This window comes from Pygocentrus nattereri, chromosome 26, assembly GCF_015220715.1.
Source record: "Pygocentrus nattereri isolate fPygNat1 chromosome 26, fPygNat1.pri, whole genome shotgun sequence".
Classification (NCBI taxonomy): domain Eukaryota; kingdom Metazoa; phylum Chordata; class Actinopteri; order Characiformes; family Serrasalmidae; genus Pygocentrus; species Pygocentrus nattereri.
In genome coordinates, this window is record NC_051236.1 from 17,689,929 (window position 1) to 17,703,253 (window position 13,325).

At 41.4% G+C, this 13,325-nt stretch overlaps 1 protein-coding gene across 4 annotated transcripts; it reads right to left on the reverse strand.

Annotated features, from left to right (window-relative positions):
* Positions 1 to 1,192: 1,192 nt before the first annotated feature.
* On the reverse strand, positions 1,193 to 11,987 carry eif4enif1 (eukaryotic translation initiation factor 4E nuclear import factor 1). 4 transcript variants are annotated; one of them, XM_017719176.2, is made up of 19 exons: positions 11,907 to 11,987; positions 10,402 to 10,541; positions 10,223 to 10,296; positions 9,906 to 10,030; positions 9,472 to 9,740; positions 8,789 to 8,987; positions 8,494 to 8,651; positions 7,658 to 7,796; positions 7,396 to 7,572; positions 6,570 to 6,844; positions 4,939 to 5,022; positions 4,569 to 4,755; positions 4,044 to 4,129; positions 3,810 to 3,943; positions 3,464 to 3,536; positions 3,255 to 3,375; positions 2,821 to 3,156; positions 2,487 to 2,648; positions 1,193 to 2,360 (listed from the first exon to the last, which is right to left on the reverse strand). In XM_017719176.2, exons 2-19 carry the CDS (start codon positions 10,498 to 10,500, stop codon positions 2,164 to 2,166), a joined length of 2,895 nt encoding a protein of 964 aa, XP_017574665.1. In that variant the 5' UTR covers positions 10,501 to 10,541; positions 11,907 to 11,987; the 3' UTR covers positions 1,193 to 2,163. The 4 variants fall into 4 exon arrangements, with proteins under 4 accessions (XP_017574665.1, XP_017574657.1, XP_017574673.1 ...); XM_017719168.2 differs by having other exon boundaries at positions 10,402 to 10,544; positions 11,907 to 11,985; XM_017719184.2 differs by having other exon boundaries at positions 11,229 to 11,967.
* Positions 11,988 to 13,325: the final 1,338 nt, after the last annotated feature.

The following is a 13,325-nucleotide window of genomic DNA, read 5'->3' on the forward strand; positions in this document are numbered from 1 at the left end:
TCCTGCTATAATGTTTGGTTTGGAGACTGTGGCTCTGTCTAAAAGACAGGAGGCTGAGCTGGAGGTGGTGGAGATGAAGATGCTGAGATTTTTGTGGGAGTGACAAGGATGGACAAGATTAGAAATGAGCAGATCAGAGGGACAGTGAAGGTGGAGCAGTATGGAGATAAAGCCAGAGAGGCCAGGTTGAGATGGTTTGGACATGTGTTGGAGGAATAGTGGATATATTGGACAAAGAATGTTGGAGATGGAGCTGCCGGGTAGAAGGAGAAGAGGTAGACCTCAGAGAAGGTTTATGGATGTAGTGAAGGTGGACATGGAGATGGTTGGTGTGAAAGTAGAGGAGGCAATGGATAGGGCAAGATGGATGCAGATGATCCGCTGTGGTACACCCTAAAGGGAGCAGCCAGAAGAAGAAGAAGAAGAAGGGCTCAGCCCCCCTTAATCCCAGTGAAGGGTACGATTAGTGCTACAGTATACAAATACATTTTAGACTATATAAATATCAGTTTGTAGCAGCGGTCTGGGAAAGGCCACTGTGCCCAAAGCAAGCCCCATAAAACAGATTATTTGACAAGCTTGGTGTGGAGGATCAATAGGCCTCTACAAAGCCCCTACTCAACCCCAGTAAACACCCTTGGGATAACTTGTAACATCATTTGTGCCTGACCTCACAAATGCATTTTTGACAAAATGGGCACAAATTCCCTCAGATAATCTCCAAAATATGTTAAATAATATTCCTTGCTTGCAGCAAATCCTGTGGGTGAAGTTCATGTCTTCTGAACCACACTACTATGAACCGAATTTTTTTTTTTTTGCCACGAGGATGTCATAGCATTGAAAACCCAGGAACAGGAACCAAAGGCAAGGAAAAACAATTTAACAAAATGCATGCTGGCTCCTGGATAACAGCTCAGCACAGCTAAAACAAAGTGCAGTACTTGGACTTGAATATAAAATTCAACAGGCAGTTTTCAGCACTTCTACAAATAAAGCATCAAATCAAATCACTAGCACAAAAGGCAGAGTCTTTAATAATACTGTTTTCACAAAAATGTGACGTCTAATTTATCTTTCTAATCATCTTGTAACCCAATGCAGTTTTGCCACGTCCTTATGAGTCCTCCCAACTCATAATAGCCATGTCTGAATCCACCATCCCTCCCCACAGATTAACAAAAAACAAAAACCGTGTGAATCATTTTTATTGAACATTTTTATCCTATTTGTGCTTCTTAAATAGCACATCTCTTTGACTCGAACCCCTGCCACCGTAAAACAATGTGATTCAGAGCAGTGCTTCTCTTTCAGTGACTATGAAGGTGGAGGGCTGGAGGGAAAAGAAAAGGGGGAGGGGGAGACCAAAAAAAAAAAAAAAAAAAAAAAGGCACATACACACACCGCAGCCCTCCTTGGGCTCAGCTCTAGCATGTTCCATCTACTCTTGTCCAGCGAGAGGGTGGGCTTATGGATCAGGAAAGCACTGTTCCAAACCTGTAGGCATCCTCAGTCCAACAAACCAGTAATCCACAGTGTAGCCTCTCTCCACTCAGTCCAAACTCAGGTGTGGGGAAATGTAGAATCCCACACCCTGAGAAAACTGGGTCAACCAAATGGAGGAAAAAAAACAAAAAAAACAAAAAACAAAAACAAAACACTTCAGCACCCCCATTCTTTGCCTCGAAAGCCTTCCCCACAGCAAGACAGGAGGGAAGAAAAAGAAAGAAAGAAAGAAAGAAAGAAAGAAAGGAAGGAAGGAAAAAAAAAAAATATTCCACTCGCATAGTCTGTACAATTCCGGCCTATACATTATTTACTTTACTGCAAATAAGCTGAAGGGAACAAAAAAAACAAAGACAAAAAAAAACAACAACAAACCAAACAAAAAAAAAAACAAAAAACCCTACTTTACTTGATCGGACAATGGTGACTGGTGGGGAAAATGTCCACAACTCACCCTTTTCCCTTTTCTCTTAACTTTTAGGCCTTTTTACAACTACCATTAACTGCAAGGTTTATAACAGAGTATGCAAAACACACAGGGCTCTGTCATCTGTACATTATCATAGAAATTAAAGTTCACATTTTTTTTTTTTACAAACTAAACAGGTCAGTGGGGAAGGGAAGTCTTGCTTTACTCTGCAGAGTTGCAGAATGATATCACTGGCGGAATTCCAGTTCATCAACACTGATTACTTTAGTTGAAGGCATGGAAGGGAGGGGCTGCTGCAGTACATCAGATCCAAACCACTTGGCCAGGCCTAGAGGTGGGCTCCCCCCTCTCCGTTGGGAATGGTTTGTCCGATGTGTGCCATGACTTTGCGACTGAGGGGCTCCAGTGGGCCCTGTATGAAGACCTACAGAGAAAGTGTACAAGACCCTCAGTTATATAATTACCTATGCATTTCCTAACCACAGCTTGCCTTCCTGGTTTGATTATCTACTTATAGAACTGAGAAGCTGTCTGAATTTAAGGTACTTACTCTGTCTCTGTTGCTGCATGACTGCTAACTGCATGTGTGTCCCAGCAGCTCTTGGAGGGATGAGGGGATGCCCTGTAGTGCCTAGAGGATACAGAGGCTGACCTAAAAGAGCAGGGGGCAGACCTTGTAGCTGGGACAGATCAACAGTCTGGGGGAACATTCCTGTTAAGAGACACACAGACACACCTCAACTTAAGTACTCAAGCCCAATAGATTAGTATAATTCATAGTTAACTAATTAAACTGCACACACCCTAAAAAGTGTACGCAAAATCATCACCAAGGAATCTACAAACACAAAAATGTTTGTGCAATTAAACATCAATTCACAAACCTGTTTGTAACAGTGCAGGTCCAAGCTGCTGAGGTTGTATGCCTTGGGCAAGCATCCTCTGTACCACACTGGGATGCAGCTGTGGTGGTGGAGGCCTCACTAAAGGGACATGAGACAAAAGGGGTGCTGGGTAAATCACTCGAGGGAAGGTGGAAGAGGAGCCTGGGGAAAGCATGGCAGGAGTGTGGTGCCCAGTAGTGGAGCTGGGCCTGGGTCGTTCTGGCTCTTTAGAGTGGCGATTCTGGACAGACACAGGTGTAGAGCAGGCTTTTACCCCACCTGTCTGAGGCCCACTGGTGTCCACACCCTCAAGGAAAGAACTAGGGGAAGAAGTTTCTATAAAAGCAAGTACAAAAACGTTACCATATGTAGAGACGGATGGATGGCACATCCACCCTAGAACATCAGATTTAAAGTAAAGGATGAAACCTTACCATCCTGCGAGTTAACCATGTCTTCTTTGCTTCCTGGCCTGCTCGTTGGCTCATCTTTACTCTTTTCCTTTGACTCGTACATCTTTCTTATTACTGAAGTGGGAGTAAAGGATGGGGACAGCTGCAGAAAGGAATAAAATGTCAGTACATTTCAAAGATTTGTCAAACCTACAACATAAGCAGTTTCTACATAAAAAGGTTAGTCTCACCATGCTAGTGACAGCAACAGGAGAATTCCTGCCTGGTGGATGGGGACCAGGGGATCGTGTCATCCTTGGCTGTCTACAACACACAAAACAAAGCCCCTATATACACACACACGTACAGTATTTGACATTTACCTTCTAGGCCAGTGTTTCCCCAACCATGGTCCTAAAGGAACACTGTCCTGTGCATTTTAATGTTTTGCTTGCTTTAATAACATCCAATTCAACCCAGTAAAGTTTGTTAATGAGCTGATTAGTTGGAACAGGTGTGCTGGGAGCAGGGAAAAAGTACAGGACAGTACGTCTCCAGGAATAAAGTTTGGGAATACCAATTAGACAGACACTGTACCTGTTGTTTCGGTAGGCTTGACTTTGTTTATTGTAGCCTTGTTGGTACTGATGGCGAGCATGTACTGCCAGATCCTGCTGGAACATTAAGGCATCCAATTCTGCCTGGTCTACTCCCATCGACAATGCTCTCAACTGAAAGACATTTCAAACATTATCAAAAGTGTATTATATGTATAAATGTATATGTAAATATTACAGCAGACTACTACGGCAATATTTGTAAAAATCTAACCTGCTGTGGAGTGGGCCCAGGACTTATGGCTCTGTGCATCTCTGGAATCTGATCCCCCAGTATCTGCTGCGAAGCACCAGGGAACCCTGGGTGTAAGATTACAAAAATTATACACATTATTAAAACTTCAGATTTAAAGTCAAAAAGGTGCACTGAAATATTAGTCAGCTAATGCTGGGTTTTTAGCAAACACAGAAGTAAGTCCTGGTTCATGTCAACAGTAAACAACTGCTGCTTCCATAATTTAAAGCATACAGCCCTAAGGAAACTTTCTAAAAAACATCACATTTGATGTCTCAAAACAGAAGTTGATTTCAACTTCTGCTGCTTCAGTCAAATCATTACAACATGTGAGAAGAGCAAACTACTGTTACTATGAACAGAGTTCTTTTTCAAAGTGCTTTATGCAGCACAGCAACCTGTAAGGAGGGTCAACATTTTTGCCTACTACAATAATCCACACTAAAATCAAAAGAGCTGAATATTTTCAAACTTTTTACTGTAATGAAATCCAAGTAGTTATACCTGCTCCTGGTTGCATGCAGCCTGCGTAGAAGTCATGAATTGGAGCTCTCTGAGGGAAAAGAGGGGGTGAGGGTCCACGATGACGCATTAGGCCAGGGGCAGGAGCAGGTGGGGCATCAGGATTCCCTAGCAGACCACTCAGGAGCGGAGAGCCTGCCCGTGGAGCACCCTGAACATTCAACAACTCCTACAAGATAAACAGAATGATCAAGTCAAACATTCTTTGCATTTCAAAACAGCACCATCATGCTGCAGGCATGTCATAATTCCCCAAAAAAATTGTTCCTAAAACTGAAGAATTTTTTTACATGAGTAAATATTGTTTACTGAACTGAGAAAACATGCTTTAGATGTCAGATTGATTAGTCACCTGGAATATGTTTTTCTGGTGTGTAGCAGGTACCTGAGCCTCAGATATGGGGCTCAGGATCACAGCATCTGCTGACTGCTGCAGCTGTGCACAAAGGAAGAAGGGGCAGATTTGCAACTAAGCCAGGTATTAATTGATCATTTGATCTTGAAAGCTTCAGATTTGCATCATTTGCGTTTTTTTCTGGGGGAGAAACACATCACTTGTGCGGGAAAAAGAACAGATCAGTACACCATGGCATAAAGTCAGAACCCAAACCAACAGTGCAAAGAGTGAGAATAAATACCACTGCCCTAAAAAGACAACTTGATAACCATCCCTCATTAGTGGGAATGCAAATTTGACAGAAGCACCTTCAAAACAAAATCTTTTCAGCACAAATGTGACTATTGCTTAAACCAAAATACACACAACTTGCTTTCCCTTATTTCAATCAGAGCTGACGGAACAAGCATGCCTCAACACTGTGCATCGTAAGCTTATGCAGCGGTTGACAAGGAGAAAATGGAAACGAGGTGCAAGATGTTCGTCACAGTTACTAACAAAGGCAGATGTCACTTTACTTCCTGCTTACTTTGATATTTTTCCTTCACTTTTGAGCCACCCTTGAAAAAGCTGCTGTGAAAAACCTACATTGGTTGCATTCCACTCAAGCTAATGGGATAAAGCTCTGCTACTCTTGGATAAAACCCAATAATCAGTTCAGTTCACCATGTTACTGAAGCAACGAAAACCCCATCTTGGACATACAGAACACTTCTCCCCAAAGACAAATGCCAATGCGTAAAACTGCAAATCAGCTGATAACATCCAGTAAGCCAATAAGAAAGAGGCTCATCCCATAGATCATCTTTTGCTGTACAGTGGCATGATGCAGCAATATACTGCCCAGGCCTACAAGTTCCCCTGGTTGTTTTAATGAACAATAGTGTAGTGTAACATTGTCAGTATATCACACACTGAAAACACCGTAACTCACGCTCTCTCACACTACTTAGCAGACAGTGCAAGGTTTTGCCCAATTGATTTAGTCTGGTATTAAGTAATTTGTACTTATGTCTTAGTCAAACATAATAAACAATGAGAGTTTCATCTCACTTTGACAACTAATAACAAAAACTCTCTCATTTCTCTCAAAATGCTCTGGTCATCACAAAACAAAAAACAAAAACAAAACAAAACAAAACAAAACAAAAAAAAAAAAAAAAAAAAAAAAAAAAAAAAAAAAAAAAAAAAAAAAAAAACACACCCCAACCCCACACACACTGTAACCTTCTTAGACTCAAACTCTGGCCAAATGTCCAAGCACATGAATTGGTCCAATGCAAGCAATTCAGCCCATCCACAACTGCAGTACAAATTTATGCCCATCATTAATCCAACCTAAAAGGTAATAAAGATACTAGGGGTGATTAAAACTACCATGAAAAGCTTTCACAAGACACATCAGCACACGTGTTAAGCCTGCAACAAGGAACACAAGTTACATTTTTGCAAAACACATGAAGGATGCTGTCTCAAATACACTTACCTAGAGCCATTGATTTTTTTTTTGGCTTAAACAGTTTTACCTGAATGAGAGATGCGGATAGTGCTTTCACATGTACAGTCAAGCAAACCGGCAGACTTACACTGTTCCCGCTGGCCTTGGGATGGGGGGGCAGCGTTCCACTTGCCTTCATGCTGCTGACCAGCTTATTGAAGGCAGACATATCTGCATCACGAGGACGCGTCATGACCCTAGAACCTCCTGTAAGAGCCTGTTCCAGGTGTTCAGCCATGAAGGGTGTGCCTCCTCCTTGACTCTGTGGCTGTCGGGGAGGTGGCTGAGGCTGCTCAGACTGAACATTCAGTCCCTTCAAGCCAACCTCCACTTCCTCCAGAGACAACACCACCCCAGTGTTAGCTACAACAGTGACAAAACAGCTTTAGAGTTTTGCTAAATGAACGCTGAAATAGTACTGTCCCACTTGAACGCTTGAGCCTGCATCAAGGACAGGTTCTAGACTAGTTTGGGGGAGGGTGGCACTGCAGGTAACTTATTACAAGAGAATTTCCTGTGAAACATGGAGCAATTGAAAACCTACCTTACCACTGTATGCACAGATTTTGAAAAATGCAGTTTTCATACTTTTTTTTTGTCTAAAACAAAACTAGGCTCATTTGTGTTTTTGTTTTACTCTGACAACTGTATTACTACATTTTATGGTAGACTACAAACAATGATAACCAGAAATAAGATGTTTAGCCATGAAGATGTGAGAGTTTTACAAAATTTACTGAAAGTCCTCAAAACAACTAAGCTTTTTTTTGTCATAACACTTGAAACAGGGAGAACTAGTCATGTTACTTCAGCTTCATACTAAAATGTAACAAACACTTGGGGCAAACAGCCTTAGGTTCAGAAAAAAGCTCAAGCATGAAAGCACACTAAAAGTATGGATGGGCATAACTCACTGCTCTCTTTCAGACGGGCTTTGTTGGCATTCAAACTGGACAGAAGGGGTTTAAGGTCAATCTTGGCTTTATGGAGCAGCTCTAAGATGTCCACTTTCTCTTTATGCTCTGCTGAAGGAATGGGAGTGAAGTAGGGTGTAGGACCTTGACTAGGAGAGCTACTGCGAGGGTCAGCACCTAACAATCCACACAGAAGAGAAATTTAGAGAAGATTGAAATTGCAAAAGCCAGCACAGATGTCATATCAGAGTTCTCCACTTACCTGCTAGTCTCTCCAACTCTTCATGTGGGGTGGAACGCAGGCTGCTGGAGCGGCTACCAGAAGGACTCTGATTACTGGAGAACCACTGGCTAAATCGGCTGGCTGTAACTGGGCCTTCACCAAGCACGTCTTCAATCATCTGAAAGAAGCACAAGAGGCGGGCGGTTTAGTAAGCTTAAACAAAGAAAAAGGGTGGGGGTGGCGGAGGTGAGGATGGCACTTACGTGATGAGCTTGCAGGCTGTTAAGAGCAATGAGGGCAAATGCAGAGAGTGGACTTTTGGGACATGGTAATTCAAAACCACATACACAAATGTTTACATCACCCAAACAAAAACTCGCTTGAATTATCTTTTTTTTATTGCAGGCTTTAGAAAGCAAAAAACACCTTTACATTTTCTTGACCAATAAGGATTCATATAAGGCACATGTTCAAACTCAACCTAAACTGGACCAGTGATGGGCACAAATTTGTATCACAAACTAGTTATCTACCAAGGCATCCTTCCATCCTTCCAACACAGGCAAACCATTCTAGAACACAAGTCAAAGAAACCTCTAAACACCCCCTTCATAGAGAAGCAATTCAACATGACGTACGAAGCAAAAGGGGGGGGAAAAAAAAACAAAAAAAACAAAAAAACAAAAAAAAAAAAAGCACAGCAGCTGCATAAGCAGACAGTGTCCCACAGAATAAAGTGAACTGTGAATGAGAAATCCCCAGCTGAGAGGCCTCATATATACATGGTTTCATGAGCATTTCTGCTTATGATGTCAACCATCAACTAGACCCCTCCCCATCACCCTGGTAAGCATGCAGTGCTCCCCATATCTTACCGAAGCCAGGCCAGGCATAGTCTTCTCAAGATTGAAGAACTCATTGAAGTCAAACTCTCCAGCCATTTGTTCTGGTAGAACTGCATGTGGAACCTCCTGATCAGCTCCTCTCTCTTGGACCACCTGTGGCTCCTCAGGAAGACCACCATTACACTCAACTACACACACACACACACACACACACACACACACACACACACACACACACACACCCACACCCACAGAGAGACAGAGATTATTTGAAAGTTTGTGCAAACTAAAGCTAGAGAAAAATGGGAACACCATCACCACATGCCTTCTTTCAGAGATTCCGTTCTCTTCCTGGAGCGCTTAGGCTTTCGCTTGTCATCCTCTAGAATCTTGTCATCAAAGCCAATGAGTTCAATTGTCTCTGACTGACTGGTGGGTCCACCGGAAAACCATTCTGGCTCCTCTTCAACATAAGAGTCATTTCTTCTCCTCTCACTAAACACTCTTTTGTCACCAAAGTCTCTCTGTAACACAAAGAGGTACTATTTAGAAAAAGTGTTTTAACCCTACATAGACCAGATTCTAGCACAAATCAATCTAATCAGTGGTCTTAAATCACAGATGAGTTTTACTCTGTTTGTGCAATTAATGTTTACACTATTTTGTGCAATCACCTGCCAATAATCGGTTAATTTTTTTTGGAATGACGCAGTAGGACACTTTCTAAGCTGGTTCAACTCCTAATCTTTGATTATACTGGCACATAATGTGCAACTTTAAACAGCCAACACATTAAAAAAATGAGAAACTGTCAACACAGTGCCATGATTAGTGATCATTAGTGATTGGAGCAGAGCCTGGTAATAGCAAAATTTTTTCCAATGACCCTGGTTTTGTGGAACATCTGTGGTACATTAATAAAACCAGTCTGCTGGGTATATGCAGATCAGATGCCTTATGCATGTTAACAACAAAAAAACGCATTGCTTTCAGCAGTTCTCTCAATACCCTGAATCTCTTGTCCTTAAAGTCACGTTCTCTCTCTCGTTCCTTGTCCACCCGAGCATCCCGCTCAAATCCACGTGTTGCCATAATGCGGCCACTTCCAATACGACGGGAGCTGGTCAAACGAAGTGACTCGTTCTCCTTGTTCTCCAGGGGGCTGATAGGACGCCGAGCAAGGGTGGTGGGTGCCACTTGGCAGCCTCCTCCAAAACTACGACGCTGTGGACTAAGAACCACCTCCAAATCATCCTCCTTTAGACGTTCCCTTGGGTCTACAAGGCAATGTATTTGTAGAACAGGTGAAAGATTGGTGTAATAAAAATAAAAGGTATCCCCTTGCAAAAGGTATGTGAAAAGAGAAACAGCAATTCTTACACACAGTTCACATACAACAATAATTCCCTACAAATGTTGCAGCAGTTCCATTAAGAATTTACCTGCAATTCTGCGTTTCAAAGGAACTCTATCCTCGGCATAGTCTCGCTTGTATCCATCAACTGGGGAATTGCGCTCCGAGGGGTACAATGAAGCATGCCATTTTTCAGGATCCCACACGCCATCACTAAAGAATTGACAGGCAAACTCTCTTCAAAAGCCTTAGCAGCTAATAATTATAGACATCAGCACATTGTGGACCAAAGGCAACAATATAATAAAGGTCAATTGATAAATTTAACCTGTCAGCAAGTATTAGCTGATAAAGAAACCATATTCTACATTATACCACTTTAACAAATGTTACATAAACAATCACCTGTCATATTTCTCCGACAAACACTCTGGTCTCTCATTAGAGATTGGTAACTCTTTGATTTCCAAAAGCTCTTCCTGTGAAAAGAAACCAAACATGAGTTAAACCATGTCTATTAAGACTACATTTAATAGCACACAATATGGTTAGGCTTCCCTTGCCAATCATGCAACAATTCTGACCTTGGTGTATCGGTAGGCAGAGGTGATTACAGAATCTTTCACTGTGTGCCCTGTGCCATCGCCATTTTCCTGATCATCTATACAGGCATCTTTCTCCATGACTGAGGCAAAAGTAGAGCTTCTTTAGACACTCCAAGCAACTGCTGGAAAAGAACCTGAGCATTAACAAATTGTGACAACCAAAGGACAAAACAATGTCTTTCAGGAACAGCTATTTGGAATGTGAGCAAACTGACAACTTAAATGAGAAAGCATTGCCAAATTTACTGTATTGTAAATTACAGTAATAAGGAACAGGAAAAGTGAAAGTGAATTCGGTGACTTTTGTAGATAAAGTAACATCTAAATGACTACATCGCGATCGTTGCACGAAGAAAAATACTTGTATACCCAACTACGTATTACTGCTTTCTGACAGTGAGCTTTAAACAGCTCAGAACATTCGTTAAGCACTTTACTGAAGCCAGACTCAAATGGGTTACGTGATGAATTCAACTTAACTAGCAACACCACCACTTAAGTTGCCATAGGACTGGATGCAAGCCAGTCCAAGACACTAACTCGTTTGCTTGACGATTTAATGGAGTTTAATTCGATGCTTTAACTTTAAGCTTTTAAAAGCCTCTGCGATATGCGTTTGGTGGACAGATCCAAGCGCCAATTTCCAGCCATCCGCAGTTAGTAATAACTAATGTTAGCTAGTTAGCAGCCGCGCAGTAACGTACCCGATTAGCTATAAGATACCTAACTGCATTACTACCTACAATAGTTAGCTAGCAATAAAGCACTACAGTAGTTATGGTCTCTACTCCTGTAAATAAACTTACCTGTTTTTAGATAAAAATACACCTCAGGCTTCTCCCTTCCTCCGCTGATGCTACAGTTAGCTAGCCACCTAGCAGGTTACTCAACTTTTGCACGAGATATCGAGCACAACTCAAGTGCGTCCAGACTATTCAACATCCGTTTATTGGCTAGTATTATTTGTAAATATCACTGCAACGTTGTTTTAGTCTAATTTCAGATGCCTAAACAGATGTAACAGTCCCGGTCTATGGTTAGGAACCAGCATTAACGTTAGCCGGCTATGGATCTTTCAGCCAAGCTAGCTAAACGCTAACAAACCGACGCCGTCGGTTAGCTGGATAGCTATAGTTTTTTGGCAAAGGTAGTTAGCAAAGTAATTCCACTCTTCACCTCTCCTCCTCGCAAAAAGCACTACACCAATCATTCAGAGTAAACAAAAGGAAGTTAACCACAATATTTCTACAGTGTTTGTACCTCTGCTTGTAAGCTATTGAAAAAACAACTCAAAGCTAGCCGGCTAACCTACGAGGCTAGCTTAGCTAGCTAAATGACTATTACTCACTACAGATCATAATTCACTCAGAAAGCGCCCTAAAGGACTGGAGAGAGACAATGAGTTCTGTGAATTTCCCGCAGGATAATGAGTTGAGAGCCGCGGTGCAGACTGACTACGACTACACGTAAAACTAAAACTGTACCTTGGGCTACTTTTGTAATGAACACACTCTCTCACTATCTCTCTGTCGGGTCTCCAGACGCTCAGCGGCGAAATTCTCCAGCTCACCACAGGCTCTGAGTGAAGGCCCAATCAAGGATTATATAGCGACCACTGCCGCCTTCGTTACAATGGAAATATATACACATTTTTTCATTTATATTGTGATCCGTAATTTAATATATAAAATACCTAAAATGTAATACACTTTCCCCGAAATTACTAGTAAGTGCGATTGTAGACCAGGTCAATAGTCGTCAGGCAACAGATTGGCCTCCTATTGTCAAGCCGTGCCGGTGTTTAGACGTTCCTGCTGATGGACGGTAGAGACAGCAGCGATGCCGTTTACCGTTTTCTCTTCGATAAAGAGACACTAAAAGCAAACAATTAAACGTGTTCTCTGCTACTAAACGATATAATACGTGTATTACTTTGTTTAATGGGAAACGTTTAAATTTCAGTGTCGATTATAGTAGATACTTGGGGTTTCCCCCCCAAAAATGACCGTATATATTATCGTCGACATTTTCATGTGTTTACTGTGTCACAGCTGGATGAAAACTTTCTGAACTCCTGGAAGTGTCTGGAGTTTTGCAGGAATGGATCCTAAAGAATAAATAATTTCCATAATAATTTTGTGTTATAATAATAATAATACACAAAAAGCTTTTTAACACAAAGCATATCGCTGCTGTCGGAACAAAACCTTGTATCTCCAAAATGACAACTTTACAGATGAAGAAAAAAACCACACTTTACTTTTTAATAGTTATTATTTTTTTTTATAATTTTATAATAATTTTAAAAAGTCAGTAGAACTAGACAATTTTTCAATTTTGGTCCATTCATCATGACATTTATACGCAATGTAAAGGGCAACAGGCATTTTCAAATTATGTCAAAAACCGAAAATATGAGGCTTTGTTCTGACAACAGTGATGTACATTATTAATTTATATCATCCATCCATCCATTTTCTAAGCCGATTCTCCTTCAGGGTCGCGGGGGGGGGGGGGCTGGAGCCTATCCCAGCAGTCTTCGGGCGGAAGGCAGGATACACCCTGAACAGATCGCCAGTCCATCGCAGGGCATAATTTATATCACTATATCTAAAACAAATTGTTTAAGCAAGTAATTTAGGAAACATTACATAGTGTTACATTTTACGTAGGTTTATGTGTAATGTTTCACATATTACATATATTTTATATGCTAGCCCAGTGCCAAGCACAGCTTTAACGTTTCTATTTTTCTACATAAATAACATTTCTGGTGGTGATAATAATTATGTTCAAATTTTAAAGACTGGCAGATTTCATGTGCTGAATTCCAATATCCAGTTCACTACACAGTGAAAACCACTGAAATCACTAAAAAGGAATATTATCCCAAAATTCGTGCC

Coding starts and splice junctions, on each gene's coding strand:
- eif4enif1 (XM_017719176.2), bottom strand. CDS start 10,500: ATGGAGAAAGATGCCTGTATAGATGATCAGGAAAATGGCGATGGCACA. Junction 6,845..7,395: donor AGCCCGTCTGAAAGAGAGCA/GTGAGTTATGCC, acceptor TCACTGTTGTAG/CTAACACTGGGGTGGTGTTG. Junction 3,944..4,043: donor CTGGGCCCACTCCACAGCAG/GTTAGATTTTTA, acceptor AATGTCTTTCAG/TTGAGAGCATTGTCGATGGG.